Source organism: Oncorhynchus gorbuscha, linkage group LG06 (genome assembly GCF_021184085.1).
Source record: "Oncorhynchus gorbuscha isolate QuinsamMale2020 ecotype Even-year linkage group LG06, OgorEven_v1.0, whole genome shotgun sequence".
NCBI lineage: Eukaryota > Metazoa > Chordata > Actinopteri > Salmoniformes > Salmonidae > Oncorhynchus > Oncorhynchus gorbuscha.
In genome coordinates, this window is record NC_060178.1 from 74,570,118 (window position 1) to 74,596,484 (window position 26,367).

At 41.7% G+C, this 26,367-nt stretch overlaps 1 protein-coding gene across 2 annotated transcripts in view; it reads right to left on the bottom strand.

Annotated features, from left to right (window-relative positions):
• Positions 1-26,367, bottom strand: part of LOC124038320 (acylphosphatase-2-like) — a 78,934-nt gene that overhangs the window by 43,412 nt on the left and 9,155 nt on the right. The window contains exon 1 of one of the 2 annotated variants that reach the window (XM_046354051.1): positions 19,439-19,554. The exons of the other annotated variant lie outside the window; for it this stretch is intronic. Within the exon in view, the coding sequence (XP_046210007.1) occupies positions 19,439-19,552 (114 nt within the window). The 5' untranslated portion in view covers positions 19,553-19,554. Of the gene's footprint in view, positions 1-19,438; positions 19,555-26,367 lie in introns of those variants that run through there. 2 annotated transcript variants of the gene reach the window in all.

Genomic DNA, 26,367 nt, shown 5'->3' on the forward strand with positions numbered 1-26,367 from the left:
CAAAAAGACAGGTGTTCAGATTGTAGATGATAAAGTAACTGTTTACAGTTAATACTTCAGCTAAGGGTCTACTTTAGCCTAGCATGTATGTTACCCACATGCCAGCTGTAACCATTCTAGTCATAGCTACATTCTGTTTACTTAGACACAACTCCTTAACCTGAGGTGATACTTAATGCCACTATAGGGGCTTACATAGGTCACTAATGTTAGGAACACGTGAAGGGATAATGATTGGAGATAACAGGATTAATTCTGTGGATTATAACGTTCGCCAACACTACAGTTGGCCACATATTCCAGTGGATAATAACCGATGCAACACTGGGGGCTAATGCTATACTCCCTTTTGACTAAACATGGAATGTGATGTCAGACACTTACTGATGGCAAAGTATCAACATGTTATATGGCCAATGGCTACAATTGGAGCTACATCGAGTGGCTTATATGGGGCTCAGACATTTATTTGCTGAAAAAATGGCAAATGTGTAGCTCCTACATTTTATAGCTATATTTCAGTGTGCTAATACCCTGACTACACCGCTCGCGTCACATTTTTGTTTTGCAATCTATGTTATTCAATTATTGCACCCATGCGGCTCGAGTGCGTCAGCGAGCGCCTGCGTTGCCAAGGGCTAAAATAGAAGTCATTCCTATTTCTGACGCAGATCTCGCTGTAAGTCATGCCTCTCCCATCTCCTCATTGGTTTATAGAAACAGGTACCCACGTGCCATCTCCTCACTACAAATACTTAGGTGTCTGGTTAGACTGTAAACGCTCCTTCCAGACCCATATCAAACATCTCCAATCCAAAGTTAAATCTAGAATTGGCTTCCTATTTCGCAACAAAGCATCCTTCACTCATGCTGCCAAACATACCCTTGTAAAACTGACCATCCTACCAATCCTCGACTTTGGCGATGTCATTTACAAAATAGCCTCCAATAGCCTACTCAACAAATCGGATGCAGTCTATCACAGTGCAATCCGTTTGGTCACCAAAGCCCCACATACTACCCACCATTGCGACCTGTACGCTCTCGTTGGCTGGCCCTCGCTTCATACTTGTCGCCAAACCCACTGGCTCCATGTCATCTACAAGACCCTGCTAGGTAAAGTCCCCCCTTATCTCAGCTCGCTGGTCACCATAGCATCTCCCACCTGTAGCACACGCTCCAGCAGGTATATCTCTCTAGTCACCCCCAAAACCAAATCTTTCTTTGGCCGCCTCTCCTTCCAGTTCTCTACTGCCAATGACTGGAACGAACTACAAAAATCTCTGAAACTGGAAACAGTTATCTCCCTCACTAGCTTTAAGCACCAAATGTCAGAGCAGCGCACAGATTACTGCACCTGTACATAGCCCACCTATAATTTAGCCCAAAAACTTTCCCTACTATTTAATTTATTTATTTATTTTGCTTCTTTGCACCCCATTATTTGTATTTCTACTTTGCACATTCTTCCACTGCAAATCTACCATTCCAGTGTTTTACTTGCTATATTGTATTTACTTTGCCACCATGGCCTTTTTTTGCCTTTACCTCCCTTATCTCACCTCATTTGCTCACATCGTATATAGACTTGTTTATACTGTATTATTGACTGTATGTTTGTTTTACTCCATGTGTAACTCTGTGTCGTTGTATGTGTCGAACTGCTTTGCTTTATCTTGGCCAGGTCGCAATTGTAAATGAGAACTTGTTCTCAACTTGCCTACCTGGTTAAAAATAAAGGTGAAATATATATATATATTTTTTTTAATGGTTATACCCACGTGGGTGATTGAAAGATGAACTGTTGCCAGTTGTCGTGGTAATACTATGAAAGTTTAGATGCCAATCACCATATACATTAAACTGTGAAGAAGCCTGGAAGGAGGAGAGATGACTAGAAACAATTCGGTTGACCTTTTTTATGTGTGGATTAATTGTCGGAGCAGAGGACCTTGTGCATTTCAGGTAAAATAACAACCTAATGTTTATATCCCAGGACAAATTAGCTAGTAACAGCAAGCTAGCTAAATAGGACAAATTAGCTAGAAATTGCAAGCTAACTAGCTAAATTGCCATAAATGTGTAATGCTTTTCTACCTGTCCCCAAATTAATGTCATTGGTTCAGAGTTTGTTTTGATATTTTAACCTGCATGTCGTGATCGCGTTTGGTGTAGGGGGACAAAATTAATTTATGCACGATGGCTCACGCACGCAGCCAGTTTATGTTCCGTGTAAGACAGGATTCTAAGGTTAATACTTTGGCGAACGGTAGGACAAATACCTTGGATTACTTTGGCAGCCAAAGCCATTATTTTGGGGGTGTGGCTTAACGCAGATGTCAAATTCTTGACCCAATAACTGAAAACAACAAGAAGAGATGGTCCAATCTTACAGAGCTAGATCACAGACATACACCTACAGTATCTCTGCAGAATGACATGATTGTCAGGTTTTCAGAGAGCCAAATTCGCCACCTTGACTCCAGGCCTTCTAGGTGTCTGCAATTATTGAACGAGAATATAGGTATTAGGAGACTAGCGCTCCTAAACTAGGACAGACAAACAAAACATTCAGGGCAGCGCATGCATTGTAACAGCCAGGCTACATTTTTGTAATGTTACCCATAATGTTTGAGTGTCCAGTTTTCTATTAGTTAGGGGGAATATTCTATCTATGTTAGCAAAAACCTTCAGATAACCCTTTTTTTTAGCATGTTTTGGCGTTAAAGTTTGGAGAACATTCCATTAATGTCAAACGTGGTTGTCATGTTCTCAGAATTTACTATATGAATATTCTAGAGACGCTTCATGGGACATTGCAAAAGCATTAATGTGTCCAGTCTACTGAATGTTAGGAGAATATTCCATCAATGATCCCATCAAACATATACAGAACATGGTTGCCATGTTGTCAGAACATAACATATTCATGTTCTCAGAACATCAAATAGTTTTGTTCTAGACACTTTTCATAGGAACATTGCAAGAACATTCATGTGTCCAGTTTTCTGAGGGTTAGAAGAATATTTCATCAAAGTCCCACCAAACATACACAGAACATGGTTGTCATGTTGCCATGCTAATAATCTTGTAGACACGTTTCATGGGAACGTTGCAGAAACATTTCTGTATATCAGTTGTCAGGACGTTGCCTCATTATTCCAAAGAAACGCCCCCCCCCCCAAATGTTTTATTTTATTTAATTAAACATCATGCCTTTATACTGTTTCCGAGCCAATCACGGCCCTGATTGGGGAACCACTGATTCATTCATAGCTTTGTCTGTTGACGAGGTTAGGGATACTCAGACTCGTACTCAGACTCACTGTGCTTTTAACATAATGTTTTCAATTTACATATTTGATTATATTGTGCATGTTCATTTACAACATGTCCTCTTCTGGAATTTGAACTCACAACCTAACCTCTTGGTTCACTGTACTCCCATCTTCCCGGTAGGTCACCATGTCCGTATCAGGTATTGGTTAATCTGACTATTCTCATCATTGATTTGATTGACTTATTTCAAGAATTCAAGGGCTTTCTGTATAGTTCTCTAATGTTGGCACTTTGAAGTAAATCTCAGCTCTGTTAAAACTACACTAAATTCCACTTATTGATCACAGTGATTCAGGGGTGTCATTAACATGCCTCACCAACATTAGACAACTATACTGAAAGCCCTTAAATTGCTGAAATATGTAAATCAAATCAATGGTCCGGACACGGACATGGTGCCGTTGAAGGAAAAGTTCAAATCTGAGGTCAGGACTGTTGAATAGTAATTACTATATAAATAAACATGCACAATGTAATCATGTATATCAAAGTGTGTCAGATATTTAAGGTGAAAACACTATGTTAAAAACGCTGTGTGTGATTAATAAGCTATAAATGGATCAGTAGTTCACCAATCAAGGCGTGATGTGTAATGAAACACATATTTTGGGGGAGAACACTTTTTTGGTACACAGAAATGTTATTGCAAAGTTCATAGGTAATGTTTCTTGAAAATTAATATCCTATGATCTGAGAAATTGGTAACCATGTTCTGGATATGTTTGGGGGGACGTTGATGGAATATTCTCCTAACCCACAGAAAACCAATAAACCAATTAAATTTGATTAGATTTGAAACTGGACACATGAATGTTCGTACAATGTTCCCATGACATGTGTCTAGAACATTAATATCTTAAATTCTGAGAAAATGGTACCACGTTCTGGCTAAGTTCTATTTGACATTGAGGGATGTCTCTTGGAAACATTACTTGCACATCACAGGATCATTCCTATGTAAACATTAGTTAATGACCTAATGAGACCCTTAAGGGAACATTCTCTAAAGTTGCGGGAACATTTGTTGTTAGCTAGGATAACCTGTTGAAAATGAAATACACTAGCACACCTGAAGGATGTTTCAGCATGTGCCTCAGACATGTTGAAATTATATTAAAATAAATTAAGCTCCCACTCACTGCGCTGGTAAAGTATCACTTTCATTCATCGCTAACATTTCAGCCTCAAGAACTTAATCAGAGAATCATTATCTTTGATGAATGCTGTAATTGTTCAAATTGAATACTTTGCAAGTGCAGACAGACCTTTACCAAAGTGGCCAGGGCCTCACATACTGTAGCTCCTTGAGCACAGGAAGAAAGAATCTATTCTGCAGTTCAGAGTCACACAACCTCCCCATCATGAAGACCTCCCCTGGTGTGCTTGACAACTTGTGATATAATCGTGGTAACGACGGGGCGTAGCTGGGCACCTTGACCTCAGCAGGGGGTGGGTGAGCAGGTTAAGCAAACAGCCATGGGCTTTGATAATAATCCGCCTGTCCTGTCAGCCAAAGAGTGTGCAACCATAATGTTATTCATCACCATTCAAGAAAGTAAATTTATACTGATCAAAGAATAATTGTTTTTCCTAAAGAAACTGGTAGTTTGTCTAGCTGTGCCTGTGCTGTGTAGTTGGTCATGCGACAGTTTAATGCCATCACACACAATCAACATGAAGATAAATCATACTGTACGTCCATTCGATTATATACCGCAGGCCTTCAAATCTGTAACTAAATTTGAACAAAGTTCACAAAAAATTCAAAATGAGCACAATGTATTCTCCACTTACCCTATTCCTTGAGAGAAGTGTTTTAAGTTTTGCATTCTGTGTTGCACAGGATTTATCTCTGATCTACTTCCTAATTGGTGTCCGTTCTGATATCCTCCATTTGTAAAGAGAAGACAAGCCTGGATTTCCTGGTGCTCCGCAGAGACATGAATGGCCATTAAATGGGATATGACAGGGAAAGGCCATCACAACCCTCTGTGGCTCCTGAGGAAGAGATCCATAGGCATTTGATCAGGCGTGTCTGTCTAATAACTATAGGAGTGGTCTTTGACAAAGAGATCATGAGATCACCACCATTGGACTGGAGCAGTGGAAACATATCCTCTGGAGTGATGAATCACACTTTGCCATCTGGCAGTCCGATGGACAAATCATTGTTTGGCAGATGTCAGGAGGACATCACCTTCCCCAATGCATAGTGCCAACTGTAAAGTTTGGTGGAGGAGGAAAAATGGTCGGGCTGTTTAACATTGTTCGGGCAAGGCCCCTTAGTTCCAGTGAAGGGAAATCTTAACTCTACAGCATACAATGACATTCTAGACGTTTCTGTGCTTCCAACTTTGTGGCAACAGTTTGGGGAAGGCCCTTTCCTGTTTCAGCATGACAATGCCCCTGTACACAAAGCAAAATCCATACGTTGGTGCGGAAGAACTTGACTGGCCTGCACAGAGCCCTGCCCTCAACCCCATCGAACGCCTTTGGGATGAATTGGAACGCTGATTGAGAGCCAGGTCCAATCGCCCAACATCAGTGCCCGACCTCACTAATGCTCTCTATGGCTGAATGGAAAGCAAATTCACGCAGCATTGTTCCAACATATAGTGGAAAGCCGTCCCAGAAAGGTCGAGGCTGTAATAGCAGCAAAGGGGGGGACCAACTCCACATTAATGCTCATGATTTTGGAATGAGATTTTAGAGGAGCAGGGGTCCACATACCTTTGCCAATGTAGTGTATTTGTTATGTGTTAACACCACTCATAAATGTCTATTTACAACTTGCGCTTGTTTTTGACAAAGTGCAATGCTGCCTTAAAGTCAAGATGAAATTCAAGACTAAACAGTTTTGCAATTTTACTGGATCAGATTAGAAACTCTGTAGGTTCAGATTCGTCCCCCACACAACCGCTGGTAACGTTAACCACTGCAACGCTCTCAAGCTATTTCTCCTGCCTTATGTTTCAATGGAAACTTCCCATTTGGTATTACTAGCTATATCATCACATAATGATGCACAGATACAAGAAGACCTGAAACTAGTTTACCTTTCTGCTCCTTTTGCTTTCAATAGCGATATTATCCCCCCTCTAACTAAACATATTCAAACCGATTTCCATGAAAGTGTCTTCACCTTTCACTGTCTGTTGAATGTAATACATTTTCAAACGGAGGCACCAACATCGCGATACTTCAGGGAACGCGTCGCGAAGGAGACCAAATAGACAAGACCACAAGACCCGTGTGGTGCCGAAAATTGACCCTCTGTCACACCCCCCCCCCCTCCTTCGCGTGAACGCGCACACAGTCAATTCTTCATTGCTGCGACTTGCTTGTTAGTTGAGATTGCTGCTCTTCACTCCGTTGTCAGTTTAGCCTACATTTCACTGATCTTAGTAGCAGAAAGCATGTTTTATTTGTATCCTTCAAGGCAGCTGTCAGTGACCACGTTATGCTGCGTTTCATTGGATTTTTATGTCGGTTTGTCGCGAGGGAGGCACTAGTAATGTCTGCAGTTTTCGGTTTGGCTATTTGTTTCAAGCGTATTAGTCTATAAATAAATCTCTTTGCCAAAAGTCGTCATCTCTCCCATGTCTTATTCGACTAGTAGTTGTTCTGAAATGTCTATTGCTTGTCTACATTCTACTCCCTCCTCTATGTTTAATATAACACATATACATTAATTATTCATTTTGGTTGCCTATCCTTACGAAAAGTTTGTTCTATAGAAAGTATTTGACACTGATGTGTGCCACAGAAAGTATTTGACTCAAGACAAAATTAAGGAAATTAGAAGGGGAGCATCCTGTAAAAGTCTGTGAGAGTGGTAGGGGGCAGGACGAATTTCTTCAGCCTCCTGAGGTTAAATAGGTGCTGTTGTGCCTTCTTCACCACGCTGTCTGTGTGGGTGGACCATTTCAGATGGTCAGTGATGTGTATGCTGAGGAACGCTTTTTACCTTCTACACTGCCATGATGGAAGCAGGGTGAAGCTGGTGAAGAGCAACTGTAGAAACTTGCAGTTGACTGCAGTCAAAACTTCATGACCCTTGATTACAGAATTTCTGTAGTTCATGCAGTAGACTGACAATTCTTTCTCCATAATGCAACACACTTTGAAAGGCAGCGACCATCATTGACTTGACAAAAGTGATCCGCCCAATAACTCGCCTGTCCTGTCAGCAAAATAGGATGTCAGGGTGCAACCATAATGTTATTCATCAGCATTTAAGACCCACAATTCAAGTAAGTAAATTGAAACGGATCCAATAATGATTGTTTTTCTAAGGATACTGGGAGTTTGTCTAGCTGTGCCCGTGCTGCATGGTGGGCCACGTGACAGTTTAAAGTAGGGGTTCCCAAACTTTTTTTGGCCCACGACCCCATTTGGATATCTGAAAATTCTCGTGACCCCAACTATGTAATTATCATGTAATTAACAGCAAGCATTTACTTTTTTATTTTAGGCTATGACATTCAGTTAAAAAAACACTAAAGGTAGGCTATTTCTGATTGACTTCTCAACTACAATCACGTACTTTTCATGTGGGGCTATGACAGTCAATTGCAAATGAGTCTGGTGAGATGGGTGTGCTTGATGCACGTCGCATCTGAGTTTATCAAAGTCAGGGGGCGTGATCAACAGTGCGCACTTTATCAATTTCGGTCCATTAGACTCGGTTCACTGAAATTCGCAAATGACATGCAATAGAAACCTCTGATTATACAATGTTAATGGTTTATACACATTGTCCATGACCTTTGACCAAATCTTCATGACTATTATTATAGCCTACATGAAAACGTAAGCATTATTGACACTGAAACGCTGCTGTGTCTGATCCCATGTAGACCTACCTACCACCTCCTGCCGTTGTGCGCTTGATCAAGGCACTTAGCCTTGATCAAGCTTTATCTTGGCCAGGACGCAGCTTTATCTTGGCCAGGACGCAGTTACAAATGAGAACGTGTTCTCAACTAGCTTACCTGGTTAAATAAAGGTGAATATATATATATATATATATAATATATATAACTGCACTGTTAGTCACAGGTTGTCAACATGTGGTCAACCCTCCATCTGGAGATGTCCTAGGTGTGCAGGTTTTTTTCAACATTACAACCAAATACTTTTGTCTTTATAAAATGATTCCCTCATTCAGAAAATCAAGGATCAAATGGACAAGGTAGGCTACTTCAAAGCAAGGTATCTAACTTGACATATTTATATATAAGGCTCAAATATTGTTTCGGGGGAGATCTATGCACAGCAAGTTATTTGTCAATTAGGCTATTATAAAATTTTTTTACGTTGTCGCAATTACATGGATACTGTTTAATAGACGGGAATCCCAGTTTTCCAACGGTGCCGATTTATTTAGGCTCTACAGTTCCGGTGGAAAGGCAACGACAAAATTAATGCTTAGTTAGCTATAGTTAACTAGCGATATAGCTACAACAAGTTATGTTTTGAATTGATGTCATTGTATTCCTGCAGCTGAAATGTCGCTCTCTCTCCTGAGGCCAAGGCCCCCATACAGGCACACACGCAGCACCACAGACATGCACTGAAAAGTAATTCCGATAATAGCTGATATGTCGTTTTTCAATTGATTGATCATATTTAAAAGTGTGATTTCATTAATTACATTAACAACAATTATGAAACTAATGACAAATAAAGCGTAATCAGGAAATGAATGCCATTCTACATTGCTATTGAATGAATATCCCTTCTTCATTCCTCTTGATCGGACATGTTTGCCTCGGTGTGTGAATCTGGGCCAGCGATATAAGGGGAAAGGGGATACCTAGTCAATTGTACAACTGAATGCATTTAACTGAAATGTGTCTTCTGCATTTAACCCAACCCCTCTGAATCAGAGAGGTGCGGAGGGCTGCCTTCAAATCGACATCCACGTCTTCGGCGCCCGGGGAACAGTACATTGCTCAGGGGCAGAACGAAAGATGTTTACCTTGTCAGCTCGGGGATTCGATCCAGCAAATTTTCGGTCACAGGCGCTACGCTCCTACCCGGCAGGGTACCTGTTGCCTTAAAATCAAATCAAATCAAATCAAATTTTATTTGTCACATACACATGGTTAGCAGATGTTAATGCGAGTGTAGCGAAATGCTTGTGCTTCTAGTTCCGACAATGCAGTGATAACCAACAAGTAATCTAACTAACAATTCCAAAACTACAGTCTTATACACAGTGTAAGGGGATAAGGAACATGTACATAAGGATATATGAATGAGTGATGGTACAGAGCAGCATACAGTAGATGGTATCGAGTACAGTATATACATATGAGATGAGTGTGTAGACAAAGTAAACAAAGTGGCATAGTTAAAGTGGCTAGTGATACATGTGTTACATAAGGATGCAGTCGATGTTGTAGAGTACAGTATATACATATGTATATGAGATGAATAATGTAGGGTAAGTAACATTATATAAGGTAGCATTGTTTAAAGTGGCTAGTGATATATTTACATCATTTCCCATCAATTCCCATTATTAAAATGGCTGGAGTTGGGTCAGTGTCAATGACAGTGTGTTGGCAGCAGCCACTCAATGTTAGTGGTGGCTATTTAACAGTCTGATGGCCTTGAGATAGAAGCTGTTTTTCAGTCTCTCGGTCCCAGCTTTGATGCACCTGTACTGACCTCGCCTTCTGGATGATAGCGGGGTGAACAGGCAGTGGTTCGGGTGGTTGATGTCCTTGATGATCTTTATGGCCTTCCTGTAACAACGGGTGGTGTAGGTGTCCTGGAGGGCAGGTAGTTTGCCCCCGGTGATGCGTTGTGCAGTCCTCACTACCCTCTGGAGAGCCTTACGGTTGAGGGCGGAGCAGTTGCCGTACCAGGCGGTGATACAGCCCGCCAGGATGCTCTCGATTGTGCATCTGTAGAAGTTTGTGAGTGCTTTTGGTGACAAGCCGAATTTCTTCAGCCTCCTGAGGTTGAATAGGCGCTGCTGCGCTCTTCTTCACGACGCTGTCAGTGTGAGTGGACCAATTCAGTTTGTCTGTGATGTGTATGCCGAGGAACTTAAAACTAGCTACCCTCTCCACTACTGTTCCATCGATGTGGATAGGGGGTGTTCCCTCTGCTGTTTCCTGAAGTCCACAATCATCTCCTTAGTTTTGTTGACGTTGAGTGTGAGATTATTTTCCTGACACCACACTCCAAGGGCCCTCACCTCCTCCCTGTAGGCCGTCTCGTCGTTGTTGGTAATCAAGCCTACCACTGTTGTGTCGTCCGCAAACTTGATGATTGAGTTGGAGGCGTGCGTGGCCACGCAGTCGTGGGTGAACAGGGAGTACAGGAGAGGGCTCAGAACGCACCCTTGTGGGGCCCCCGTGTTGAGGATCAGCGGGGAGGAGATGTTGTTGCCTACCCTCACCACCTGGGGGCGGCCCGTCAGGAAGTCCAGTACCCAGTTGCACAGGGCGGGTCGAGAATTGGAGGGTACTATGGTGTTGAATGCCGAGCTGTAGTCGATGAACAGCATTCTCACATAGGTATTCCTCTTGTCCAGGTGGGTTAGGGCAGTGTGCAGTGTGGTTGAGATTGCATCGTCTGTGGACCTATTTGGGCGGTAAGCAAATTGGAGTGGGTCTAGGGTGTCAGGTAGGGTGGAGGTGATATGGTCCTTGACTAGTCTCTCAAAGCACTTCATGATGACGGAAGTGAGTGCTACGGGCGGTAGTCGTTTAGCTCAGTTACCTTAGCTTTCTTGGGAACAGGAACAATGGTGGCCCTCTTGAAGCATGTGGGAACAGCAGACTGGTATAGGGATTGATTGAATATGTCCGTAAACACACCGGCCAGCTGGTCTGCGCATGCTCGGAGGGCGCGGCTGGGGATGCCGTCTGGGCCTGCAGCCTTGCGAGGGTTAACACGTTTAAATGTCTTAATCACCTCGGCTGCAGTGAAGGAGAGACTGCATGTTTCCGTTGCAGGCCGTGTCAGTGGCACTGTATTGTCCTCAAAGCGGGCAAAAAGTTATTTAGTCTGCCTGGGAGCAAGACATCCTGGTCCGTGACTGGGCTGGATTTCATCTTGTAGTCCGTGATTGACTGTAGACCCTGCCACATGCCTCTTGTGTCTGAGCCATTGAATTGAGATTCCACTTTGTCTCTGTACTGACGCTTAGCTTGTTTGATAGCCTTACGGAGGGAATAGCTGCACTGTTTGTATTCAGTCATGTTGCCAGACACCTTGCCCTGATTAAAAGCAGTGGTTCGCGCTTTCAGTTTCACGCGAATGCTGCCATCAATCCACGGTTTCTGGTTAGGGAATGTTTTTATCGTTGCTATGGGAACGACATCTTCGACGCACGTTCTAATGAACTCGCACACCGAATCAGCGTATTCGTCAATATTCCCATCTGACGCAATACGAAACATGTCCCAGTCCACGTGATGGAAGCAGTCTTGGAGTGTAGAGTCAGCTTGGTCTGACCAGCGTTGGACAGACCTCAGCGTGGGAGCCTCTTGTTTTAATTTCTGCCTGTAGGCAGGGATCAGCAAAATGGAGTCGTGGTCAGCTTTTCCGAAAGGGGGCGGGGCAGGGCCTTATATGCGTCGCGGAAGTTAGAGTAACAGTGATCCAAGGTTTTACCACCCCTGGTTGCGCAATCGATATGCTGATAAAATTTAGGGAGTCTTGTTTTCAGATTGGCTTTGTTAAAATCCCCAGCTACAATGAATGCAGCCTCCGAATAAATGTTTTCCAGTTTGCAAAGAGTTAAATAAAGTTCGTTCAGAGCCATCGATGTGTCTGCTTGGGGGGGGATATATACGGCTGTGATTATAATCGAAGAGAATTCTCTTGGAAGATAATGCGGTCTACATTTGATTGTGAGGAATTCTAAATCAGGTGAACAGAAGGATTTGAGTTCCTGTATGTTTTGATATAGAAGTTGGTACGCAATTCCCCCAAAATTATACTGAATAAAAATATAAATGCAACAATTTCAAAGATGTTACTGATTTACAGTTCATATAAGTAAATCAGTCAATTTAAATAAATAAATTAGGCCCTAATCTATGGATTTAACGTGACTGGGCAGGTGTGCAGTCATCAATGGGTGGGCCTGGAAGGGAATAGGCCCCCCCTCTTGACAGCCAGGCCCACACACTGGGAAGCCAGGTCCTGGCAATCAGAATATGTGAAAAAGACGGATGTAGAGGTCCTGGGCTGGAGTGGTTATATGTGGTCTTAGGTTGTGAGGCTGGTTTGAGGTACTGATCAATTTTCGAAAACAATGTTGGAAGAGGTAGCTGGTGGAAGAGAAATGAACATTAAATTATCTGGCAACAGCTCTGGAGGACATTCCTGCTGTCAGCATGCCAATTGCACACTCCCTCAAAACTTGAGACATCTGTGGCATTGTGTTGTGTGACAAAACTGCACATTTGAAAGAAGCCTTTTATTGTCCTCAGCACAAGGTGCACCTATGTAATGATCATGCTGTTAAATTAGCTTCTTGATATGCCACACCTGTCATGTGGATGGATTATCTTGACAAAGGAGAAATGCTCACTAACAGTGATGGATACAAATGTGTGCACAAAATTTGAGATAAATCATATTTTTGTGTGTATGGAAAAATTCAGTGATTTAAAAAAAACATGGGACCAAGCGCTCCGGACAGCTTCAGCACAAGTCAAGCACTGCTCACAGCTAACGTCCATTTGGAGAACATAAGTTGGGGAGTTTGAGTCGTTCAGTCAGAGTTTACTCTTAATAGCTAGCAATAGCACAAGTTCTTTGTTTAACAGTGTTATTTGACAAAGGTATTGATGTGAGTTTATGTGCCTCCGCCTCTCCCAAAATTACTTTCACCATATAAATTGCAGCCGGTAATATCAAAGTCTCTGCAGTAGTGTATGGTTTCATAGCATAGCGGACATAGCCATTCCCCGTGGGAATGATTCAAAGGCCAAGTGTTTCGGGTGTGGTTGAATTTAATCTTTTAGATTTGAATAATATGCATTTTTAAGGTTAACCACATTACAATGAATTTGAGATACAAAAAAAATATTAGAATATACAGTAACAGTCAAAAGTTAGGACACACCTACTCATTCCATAGTTTTTCTTTATTTTTAACTATTTTCTACATTGTAGAATAATAGTGAAGACATCAAAACTATTAAATAAAACATGGAATCATGTAGTAACCAAAACAAGTGTTAAACAAATCAAATATATTTTAGATTTCAAATTCTTCAAAGTAGGCACCCTTTGCCTTGATGACAACTTTGCACACTCTTGGCATTCTCTCAATCAGCTTCATGGAATGCATTTCAATTAACAGGTGTGCCTTGTTAGATGTTAATTTGTGGAATTTCTTTCCTTCTGATTGCGTTTGAGTCAATCACTTCTGTTGTGACAAGATAGGGTTGGTATACAGCTCTATTTGGTAAAAGACCAAATCCATATTATGGCAAGAACAGCTCAAATAAACAAAGAGAAAACGACAGTCCATAATTTCTTTAAGACATGAAGGTCAGCCAATTTTTAAGTTTCTTCAAGTGCATTCGCAAAAACCATCAAGAGCTTTGATGAAACTGTCTCTCATGAGGAGCACCACAGGAAAGGAAGACCTAGAGTTACCTTTGCTGCGGAGGATAAATTAGAGTCAACAGCCTCAGAAATCGGTAATTAACTGCACATCAGGTTGCACCCCGAATATAATTTTTACATTTATTTAACTAGGCAAGTCAGTTAAGAGCAAATTCTTATTTACAATGACTGCTTACCAAGGCCAAACCCTGACGACGCTGGGCCAATTGTGCAAAGCCCTATGGGACTCGCAATCACAGCCAGATGTGATGCAGCCTGGATTCAAACCAGGGACTGCAGTGATGTCTCATGTACTGAGATGTAGTGCCTTAGACCGCTGTGCCACTGGCAGCGTTCACCGAGTTCAAGTAACAGACACATCTCAACATTAACTGTTCAGAGACTGTGTGAATCAAGCCTTCATGCTCAAATTGTTGCAAAGAAACCATTACTGAAGGTCAGTAATAATAAGAAGTGACTTGATTGGATCAAGAAACATTAGCAATGGACATTAGACTGGTGCAAACTTGTCCTTTGGTCTGATGAGTCCAAATTTGCGATTTTTGGTTCCAACCTCCGTGTCTTTGTGAGACGCAGAGTAGGTGAACAGATGATCTCTGCATGTGTGGTTCCCACTGTGAAGAATGGAGAAGAAGGTAGTGGAGGTGCTTTGCTGGTGACACTATCAGTGATTTAATTAGAATTCAAGGCACATTTAACCTCCATGGCTACCACAGCATTCTGCAGCGATGCGCCATCCCATCTGGTTTGCGTTTAGTGTGACTATCATTTATTTTTCAACAGGACAATGACCCTACACACCTCCAGGCTGTCTAAGGGCTATTTGACCAATAAGGAGAGTGATCGAGTGCTGCATCCGATGACCTGGTATCCATAATCACCTGACCTCAACCCAATTGAGGTGGTTTGGAATGACAGTGACCGCAGAGTGAAGGGAAAGCAGCCAACAAGTGCTCAGCATATGTGGGAACTCCTTCAAGACTGTTGGAAAATTATTCCAGGTGACTACCTCATGAAGCTGGTTGAAAGAATGCCAAGAGTGTGCAAAGCTGTCATCAATGCAAAGGGTGGCGACTTTTGACAATTTAATGTAAAAAATATATTTTCATTTGTTTAATGCTTTTTTGGTTACTATATGATTCCATATGTGTTATTTCATAGTTTTGATGTCTGAGGCCTGAGGCCCTGAGGCCCTGAGCGCTCTGGAGTAGGTTTTCATCAAGGATCTCTGTACTTTTCTCCGTTCATCTTTCCCTCGATCCTGACTCCCAGTCCCTGCCGCTGAAAAACATCCCCACAGCATGACACTGCCACCACCATGCTTCATCGTAGGGATGCTGCTAGGTTTCCTCCAGACGTGACGCTTATCATTCAGGCCAAAGAGTGCAATATTGGTTTCATCAGACCAGAGAATATTGTTTCTCATTGTCTCAGACTTTAGGTGCCTTTTGGCAATCTCCAAGCAGGCTGTCATGTGCCTTTTTACAAAGGAGTGGTTTTCGTCTGGCCATTCTACCATAAATGCCTGATTGGTGGAGTGCTGCAGAGATGGTTGTCCTTCTGGAAGGTTCTCTCATCTCCACAGAGGAACTCTGGAGCTCTGTCAGAGTGACCATTAGGTTCTTGGTCACCTCCCTGACCAAGGCCCTTGTCCCCAGATTGCGCAGTTTGGCTGGGTGGCCAGCTCTACGAGAGTCTTTGTGGTTCCAAACTTCTTCCATTTAAGAATGATGGAGGCCAGTGTGTTCTTGGGGATCTTCAATGTTTCTGAAGTGTTTTGGTACCCTTCCCCAGATCTGTGCCTTGACACAATCCTGTCTCGGAGCTCTACTGACAATTCCTTCGACCTCATGGCTTGGTCTTTGCTCTGACATGCACTGTCAACTGTGGGACCTTATATAGACAGGAGTGTGCCTTTCCAAATCATGTACAATCAATTGAATGTACCACAGGTGGACTCGAATCAAGTTGTAGAAACATCTCAATGATGGTCAATGGAAACAGGATGCACCTGAGCTCAACTTCGAGTTTCATAGCAAAGGGTCTGAATACTTAATAAATTTGCTCCAAAATGTAAAAACATGTTTTCAAATTGTTATTATATGGTATTGATGAGAACAATAACACATTTAATGCATTTTAGGATAAGGCTGTAACATAACAAAATGTGGAAAAAAGTCAAGGGGTCTGAAAACTATCCGAATGCGCTGTATATATATTTTTCGGGCGTTGCCAAATGGGGTTGCCACCCCTAGTTTGGTAACCTCTAGTTTATTGCCATCACACAATGAATCAAAATATAGGTAATTTGTATGTCCATTAGATTATATACCGCAGACCTGTACAATGTTCTCAACATGAGTACAATGTATTCTCCACTTCTGCACTTAACCTATTCATTGAGATGAGTTTTTTAAAATTTGCATACAATGTTGCACAGTATTTAGCCCCCCTTATTCCATCCTAATTGGTGTCCATTTTGATATCCTCCATTTGTAAAGGGAGGACAAGCCTGGACTTCCCGGATTACGACTCCCTGGTGCTCTGCAGAGACATGAATGGCCATAAATGGGATATAATGACAGGGAAAGGCCATCACAACCCTCTGTGGCTCTTAAGGAAGAGATCCATATGCATTCGATCAGGCATGTCTGTCTAATAACTATAGGGCTGGTCTTTGACAAAGCGATCATGATATTCATCGTCCTTTAAGAGCAGAGAGAATAGAAATCTCAGAAGGGCACGCCGTTATAAACAAAAACATTTCAACCCCTAATAAAATAACATTTCAATTGTAAATTATCTGGAATTGTAAAGATTATATGTTTCACCATGTAATATCCAGAAAGCCTATGTGGGATTTCTAAGACACAAAGTCAAGGGCATATGTATTACAATGAAAAACACACGTATACACACACAAAACAATTATAATAATACACTTTCATAATAATCCATAGATCCATGGTTTAAGCAGAATTTAGTAAAGAGAAACAATTCTGATTAAGGTTGTGTGACCTCTTCAGGATAACCTCTTGAAAGTTTTGTTTACTCCTCTCACTCAGAAATAAGCAGGGAACTGTCACACCTGAAGTAAGGACAATGACACAAGGTCAAGGACATATTTGTTATGTGTAAACACCACTCAGAAATGTCTATTTGTACAACTTGCACTTGTTTTGACATACTGCAAAGCCGCCTTCAAGTCAAATTCAAGACTAAACGGCTTTGCAATCTTACTGGATCAGATTAGAAGCCCGGTGGGTTCAGATTCGTCCTCCACACAACCGCTGCAACACTCTCAAGTCATTTCTCCTGAATAATTACCTTGTGTTTTCAATGGAAACCTCCCAGTTAGCATTACTAGCTACAGACCATCACATAATGATGCGCAGATACAAAGACCTAAGGTAGTTTAGCCTTCTTGCTCCTCTTGCTTTCAACAGCAACATTATCCCCCCTCTACTACATACAATCAAACTAATTTCCATAAAAGTGTCTTCACCTTTCACTGTTCGTTGATGGTCTGTTTGTAAAATATAAGTCTCTCAATGTTTTCAAACCTTGTGCGGGTGAAGTGCCATACAGGATCCTGTGATCAGTGCATCCCTGTAACCTATTCCATCTGCCTCTGAGGCAGCGAAGGCACTCTCAACATCTCTCCATAGTTCATCCTCTATTGGAAGAGTCTGTTGTACTAATTTGGGTAAACACTCATCAAAACTGTGGCATTGGGATTTGAAATTATTTATTTAAACACACGCACACGCACGCACGCACACTCACACACACACACACACACACACGCACGCACGCACGCACGCACGCACGCACGCACACACACACACACACACACACACACACACACACACACACACACACACACACACACACACACACACACACACACACACACACACACACACACACACACTTTCGGAATAAGTGCATTTAGTTCCATAGGCTGGGAGACTGGAGGTGCCCTGTGACACGAGCTTTTGTTACCCTTCTTTCAAAAATATCACATATACCGAAGTAAGCTTTTAAACCTATATGTCCCTCAGGAGGACAGAATTCTGTTTTTCTGTAATCCAAATAAACATACACGTTTTCCTGAAGCGTTTTGTACCAGCACTCTGGTAATTATAGAGCATGTTCCCTCAGAAAATCCCTCTGGCTTATGCATGTAAATACCTTATTTATGTACACAGGTACTGTGATTGCTACTGACCTCCGCAATTGAGGTATCGACCCCTGAATAGAACAACATTTTCCCTTATCTCATTTTCTTGACTTGATTCCAACCAGAAAACCAGCACTACTCAGCGAAAAAGCAGTGAAGCAGGCACTCAAGTTACTATGAGATTTCACTATTTGTTTTTGATTGTCAAATGTCTTCACACCTGTAGTTTGGCAATGGGTTGGTTACTGATCAGTTATGTAGTGGTAAAACAAATAATGGGTAAACTCTGATCGCAGGTCACTGTGAAAAAAGTAGCCCTACCTATACTTTAAAATGCATTTTTCTGCAAAAGGTGAGTAAACAACATTGACGTGCTTTTAACCTCCACTACACCACTGCTACTGATATACAGTACCCCTCTAGACCGAGCTTACTTGTCACTGAAGATCTTGACTCTAGGTCAAAAGGGTCAAGTTTGGCATTTGGCAGTGGTACTAATGTAGAAGTTGCAGTCTAGTCCTATTTCCTGTGACCCTCTCAAACTACATTCCAGTAGGAAGCAGGAGACAGTACACTGCCTTTACATTTTCCCTAAATAGTAAGACAGAAAGTGCACTTAAGATCAAGTGGAGTACTATTATTTACAATCACCATCAAATCACCATAATTCAGTTTTCTGGGACATCTGCAACCCATGACAATCAAAGGATGAATATGCCTAAATAAATGAAGGGAAAAGCAATAGGGTGAAACAGCCTTTTCCCCTGTCTCCTAATCAGTGATAATACATGTGATCATCAGAGCTAATGGAAGTCTTTCTGCTTAGGGAATAGCAAACAGCCCTGGCCAAAGTAACAGACTGCAGAACAAAGGTGAACACAAGTCAGAGAACACATTGACTGAGCACATGCAAACACACTTGCACACACACGCACAAGCTCACGCACAAGCGCACACACACACCACTGTACCGTAACATTATGCCGTTTCACAGAAACAAACTGTAAACACACACATACACAAATAAACAGTACTGCCCACATATGCACACACACACAAACACAGCTGTGCCTTCACCCTTGCGAAAAAAATTCACAGCACAGGATGAACACACAGCTCATAACAGAGAAAAAACACCGTCCAACAAATAACAACATATAAATACTTGCAGGCACATCATAGCACAGTTGTAGTTATAGGCCTAATGAGGGAATATTTATAATTAAGGGTGTAAAATGTGAATTGCATTGGAACACAGGGATCACACTGTAGTCATAAAGGAGAGAAGAGAAGAAGCACATGATCTACCTGCCATCTTAGGTGTGTAACCTCCATTAGGGTGCTGAGCTGATGTCCAGTAACACTGGCTTGTGGAACCATGATTAGACTCCCGATACTGTTACTGTCATTTATTACATGCATTCACTCAGCCTGGCACTGTCCATTCACAGACGGGCAGCTGGGTTAGCATGGCGTGCTGCTAGTGGCCTGCTACCACCAACGGCTGAATAATCAAATCACAAAAGCTAAAACAAAACAGCCCTTTAACCCCCTGCCTCTATAGCTGAGCTGTCTAATGAGCGTCATTTGTGTACATCCCTTTCAAGTGGTCTTGCAGGAATTAAAATACCTATTCTGATAGATGTACTCATATGATAAGCAGGGGTACAAAAAACACAGTCTCTGACTCTTCATCATACAGAAATGCTACCAATATGAACTAAATTCTGGCAATATTAGTTTTCTGTAAAACAAACTGTACATGTCCGAAACTACCTGAAATAAACATAAAAAGCTGGCATTTAAATCCTAGACTGTTAATGAAGCTTCCTATTCACGCTAGTTTCATATACAGTACCAGTCAACATTTTGAGACACACATACTCATTACATTTTTTTTTTTTTTCCCTGGGAACACTGTCTGTGATGTATTTAGAATTCAAGGCACACTAAACCAGCATGGCTACCACAGCATTCTGCAGCGATACGCTATCCCAATTGGTTTGCACGTAGTGGGACTATCATTTGTTTTTCAAAAGGACAATGACCCAACACATATGTGGGAACTCCTTCAAGATTGTTGGAAGGGCATTCCAGGTAAAGCTGCTTGAGAGAAGGCCAAGAGAGTGCACCAAGGCAAAGGGGGGCTACTTTGAAGAATCTAAAATCTATTTTGATTTGTTTAACACTTTCTTGGTTACTACATGATTCCTTGTGTTATTTCATAGTTTTGTTCTCTTCACTATTACCTTACAATGTAGAAATTAGTAATGAAATTAGTAAAAAATAATGAAAAACTCTTGAATGAGTAGGTGTCCAAACTTTTGACTGGTACTGTACATTATCAGATAAGTCTCCGTAAGCACTTGTCTTTGGCTTTCATTTAGAGCAACAATACAGTGTGTGCAGGCTTTTCTTCAGTCCAGCACTGGCACCCGTCTGGCAGTATAACAGGCCTTTATATTATACAGCAATAAACAATAGATTACATGTGCTGTGTAGAGGAATGTAGTACGTCTCATGTTATGTAGGATACCACATTTCTCGATTATATTTTGTCAGAACACACACACACACACACACACACACACACACACACACACACACACACACACACACACACACACACACACACACACACACACACACACACACACACACACACACACACACACACACACACACACACACAAAGACTTACATCCCGCTGACAAATGAGAATTGCAGGATTTGTACTGCCCTGTTGACATTGCCATCATGAAACAAACAAAAGCAGCTTATATATTACATCAATTTAGCACATTTATTTCACAATTCTAATCATATATTTAGATGATAACAGAATCTGGTGAAAGCAGAAAATCTTTGGAATGAAAACAGACAGTTTCATTATCCCATGTTACTGTAACAATACAATGAATTAGGCATAAGCAGAGAGTAAACATACTGTAAGCAGACAAACAGAGTGTACAGGATATTCGGAATGCATGTTTTCCTTTCAACAAACACATACAACGTAATCCTCCAGATAAGATGGTCACGACAACAATAGAAGAACAGTGATGAATGTGGTCAAATATTGTGAAAAGACAAAGAGTGTTCTTCAGGTGTGTTCAGGTATCCACATGTACCCTCTAAAGTATCTACAGCTCCATCACTACTATCCCCTATCCCCTTTTCCTAACCTCTGTACTGTACGATTGTTGAAGCTTGCCCAGTCATTCCACAGTATAAAGGGAGTATTGCACCAACTGTGGAGGAAAAGGCACTGCAATCTCAACTAATTCAGCAGCAGCCTCCATTTACACTGAGTATCCAAAACATTAAGAACACTTGCTCTTTCCATGACAGACTGACCAGGTGAATCCCAGGTGAAAGCTATGATCGCTTATTGATGTCACTTGTTAAATCCGCTTCAATCAGTGGAGATGAAGGGGATGAGACAGGTTAAGGAAGGATTTTTAAGCCTTGGGACAATTGAGACATAGATTGTGTATGTGTGCCATTCAGAGGGCGAATGAGCAAGACAAAATATTTAAGTGCCTTTTAACTGGGTATGGTAATAGGTGCCAGACACACCTGTTTGTGTCAAGAACTGCAATACTGCTAGGTTTTTCAAGAATGGTTCACCACAAAAAGGACATCCAGCCAACTTGACACAATTGTGGGAAGTATTGGAGTCAACATGGGCCAGCATCCATGTGAAATGCTTTCGACACCTTGTAGAGTCCATGCCCTGACAATTGAGGCTGCTCTGAGGGAAAAAGTTTTTTTTCCTAATGTTTTGTACACTCAGTGTATGTAGCCTAGTATATCAACATATTTGTTTTATGAACAGAAACAAATACACACACTTTTATAGCTACATGGAAAAGTAACGTCTACACCATAACCCGTCCAGTAGTCAGATATTGTTATTGAATATAACAAGACGAATGGCAAAATCTAAACAAAGATTAAACATTTCAATTCTAACCACAGTAAACTGTTTTTCTGTGAAGACCATCAACCCAAATAGCCTAATTAATTATTTTCAAATGATTGAAATAGGCAGGACAGTGTAATTTGTTCTGGGTGCAATTTTGCTTCAATAATTTATATTTATGTGGATAAAAGATCAATAAATAGTCTAAACATACGTAAATTCATTTCAAATGTGCAATGTGCAGGGAGTGTTTGATATGCATAGCATTTGATACAAGTGCAGTGAAATGATCGATGACTGCATTTCCCGTTCATGAGCATCAATGACGTGGGGTGACACAGCCTACAGTTTTCATGTTTCTGAGAGGTGAATTATACAGTCGTTCTTCATTTCAAAGCAATATGCTACCATTTATTTAATACCTATACCATTTTTATTTTATTTTAAATGTAACCTTTATTTAACTAGACAAGTCAGAACAAATTGACAATGACGGCGTACCCCGGCCAAATCCGGACGATGCTGGACCAATTGTGCGCCTCCATATGGGACTTCCAATACCGCCTGGAATCTAACCAGGGACTGTAGTGACACCTTAGTGCCTTAGACTACTGCACCACTCAGGAGCCCAGATCACCCTATTCATTTGTAACTTTCAAATATGGAATTCACAAAGCTATAAATGGTGTTTTGTTAGTAAACATGTTTATAAAATGGTCATAGCCCAATTACACCAGTGGAGGGTCCTCATAGGAGGAAGGGAAGGACCATCCTCCTCAGTGAATTTCATAAAAATAGAGAAACATTAAAGATGGAACTCTACTAAATGTATTCACGTCGCCAAATCATTGATTAAAATACATGGTTTTGCAATGAAAGTCTACAGTATCCTCAACAGCACTCTGTAGGGTAGCATCATGGTGTAGCCGGAGGACAGCTAGTTTCTGTCCTCCTCTGTGTACAATGACTTCAATACAAAACCTAGGAGGCTCCTGGTGCTCACCACCTTCCATAGACTTACACAGTAATCATGACAACCTCAGGAGGACATCCTCCAACCTATCAGAGCTCCTGAAGCATGAAGTGACATGTTGTCCACCCAAACAAAGTATTAAAGAAAATATATTACAGAAAGCATAAGCTACAGCTGGCTAGCAGTGCAGTGCATACAATGTGGTGAGTAGTTGACTCAAAGAGAGAGAAAAATTACAGAGAAGCAAGGGAGATAGAGAGAGAGATATTTTGTTGTATTTTCTTCACTTACTTAGTGAATGCAGCTAGCTAGTTTAGCCTACTCAAACAGCCGGCTCAAACAAAGAGGGGTGCTATATTAGCTAGCTGGTCATGGCTATCCAACACTGGAACTCTTCCAAGTAAAGGTAAGCTTTTGGTTTTATTAACTTATTGCCACTGGGGTGTAACTGCTAAACTGCTTGCTGCTAACCTCACGCTGTACTGCATGATTGTAGCAAGTTTACTAACACGTTAGTTCTAGTAGCTATGTTGACTATGACGTTAATATGGTGACAACGATGAAGGCTGTGTTTAGCGTTTTTTTCACCTGGTCACAGAAAGCTGATCTGTTGCGTACTGAAGTCCACAAGCAAAGGGAAAAGGTGAAAGGAGGAGAGCGCATAGATGTGAGAAGGAATACAACGATCAAAGGGATCATGCTGTTTGTATGTGGCTGCTATGAAAGTGAACTTTGTTTGCATGTAATCAGGGGTGCATTCATTCCACCCATTCTGTTGAAAAACATTTCTTAAATGGAAACAAACAGAATAAAACGGGGATAAACATACTTGAATTTGTCCGATAGAAACTTGCTTGCAACTGTTTAACTAATGATATAACCATAGATCAGCCAGATGCCGGCTAGAGTGTGCAAGGCAGTATTGAATGTGTCAATGTCTGTCACCTTGATTACTCCAATTTCTCTCAATCTGTTGTAAACTTTCATTCATAGGCTAGGTTGTAGCAACCTCATGATGGGTATAGAGACAATTTGAGTATCATGTAGTAGCCTAAACCAATCAATGTTAGATTGAGCTGGGTGAATGGAATATGACTGACAGTTACCCAATATGCTGTAATAGAAATAAGGCCATCCTCATTAAAATAATTAGCGTCCTCCCTCATATTAAACAGCACCAACAGACACTGAATTCCACTTAAAATACATGCCACATTTATTAAAATGTACCAAAAAAATGAAGCTGTCACAATATGTCTACATATTGTGGGTGTAACTTCCTGTTAGGAAGGTGTTCCTAATGTTTTGTATACTTCGTGTATGAATCATATCTAGCACTTTACAGTAGGTGGTGGGAGTCAGCTCATCCATGAATGATAGCATCCTCAGAGAGCTGACCTATTGATTACTCATGACGTTTGGTTTTTGTTATTATATCGGAGAGGGTTACCGGACCACTGCAGGCAACATACAGTGCATTTGGAAAACATTCTGACCCCTTGACTTTTTCCACATTTTGTTACGTAAACAGCCTTATTCTAAAATTGATCAAATTGTTTTTTTCCCTAATCCATCTACAAACAATACCCCATAATGACAAAGCAAAACCAGGATTTTAGAAAATGTTGCTAATTGATGAAAAATAAATAACTGAAATATCACATTTACATAACTATTCAGACCCTTTACTCAGTACTTTGTTGAAGAACCTTTAGCAGCGTTTGCAGCCTTGAGTTTTCTTGGGTATGACGCTACAGGCTTGGTACACCTTTATTTTTGGGAGTTTCTCCCATTCTTCTTTGCAAATCCTCTCAAGTTCTGTCAGTTTGGATGGGGAGCGTTGCTACACAGCTTTTTTCAGGTCTCGTCAGAGATGTTCGATAGGCTTCAAGACCAGGCTCTGGCAGGGCCACTTAAGGACATTCAGAGACTTGTTCCGAAGCCATTCATGCATTGTACTGAAGCCATTCATGTGTGTTCAGGGTCGGTGTCCTGTTGAAAGGTGAACATTTGCCCCAGTCTGAGGTCATGCGTGCTCTGGAGCAGGTTTTCATCAAGGATCTCTCTGTACTTTGCTCCGTTCATCTTTCCCTTGATCCTGACTAGTCTCCCAGTCCCTGCCACTGACAAGTATCCCCACAGCAGGATACTACCACCACCATGCTTCACCGTGGGGATGGTGCCAGGTTTCCTCCAGACATGATGCTTGGCCTTCAGGCCAAGATCTGAGAGTCTTTAGGTGCCTTTTGGCAAACTCCAAGTGGGCTATCATGTTCCTTTTACTGAGGAGTGGCTTCCGTCTGGCCACACTACCATAAAGGCCTGATTGGTGGAGTGCGGCAGAGATGTTTGTCCTTCTGGAAGGTTCTCCCATCTCCACAGAAGAACTCCGGAGCTGTGTAAGAGTGACCATCAGGTTCTTGGTCACCTCCCTGACCAAGGCCATTCTCCCCAGATTGCTCAGTTTGGCAGCCAGCTCTAGGAAGAGTCTTGGTGATTCCATACTTCTTCTGTTTAAGAATGATGGAGATCAGGCTAGCATAGCGAGCTAGCTACTACTAGGTATTCCTGCCTCCCCATGGTGGAGTTTCTTGGGTATCAAATCAAATCAATTAAATCAAATTTGATCAAATTAGCTTGGTTATTTTAAACAGACCGTGCTGCGTTCAAAGGCTAGCTAGCCTAGCTTAGACTAAAGACCCTCTTGGTTAGCATGCATAACTTCTGGTGAATTAAGCTTTCTAGCGTTCTACCAGAGCTATGGCAACCCCATTCCTATGTTCAATTTCTGGAGTTGGAGACAGTAGAGAGAGTGGGACTTAAGTGCTCCTCTGGTCTTCACTGAGCCCAGGAACGGGCAGCGCGGGGCCAAACGGGTGTTGTACCTCAATTCCCTCCTTCAAGGAACAGTAGTTATAGCCGTAACATTACGTTGCCTTTCAGTTAGTCAACTTCGATATAACATACTATGGGGAAAATATAATCACGCCCCCAGCTGACCCCAACGGATACTAAATTAAAACAGCCTATGGCAGACCACCCAGACCTGACTACGACAGATGCAGCAGTCTGGGTACTGAGCACATGGCGCACTGTCTAGTGAATTTCCCCTGTCTTAGCCATAAAAACCCTGTGGGCTGCACTTGGAGGAGTGACATCCAAGTGATAAAACTTCACAAAATGTGTCATGCGGCCCAACTTGCAGCAGCACAAATATCTCTTATAGTTCAACAACGTCCAGATGAACCACAGACTGTGTGTGCGATAATAGCATGGTTGTGTCCAACCCTGCTTGTTCCCTCGACTCTGCTCCCATCATCCAATTGCCAACATGAACCA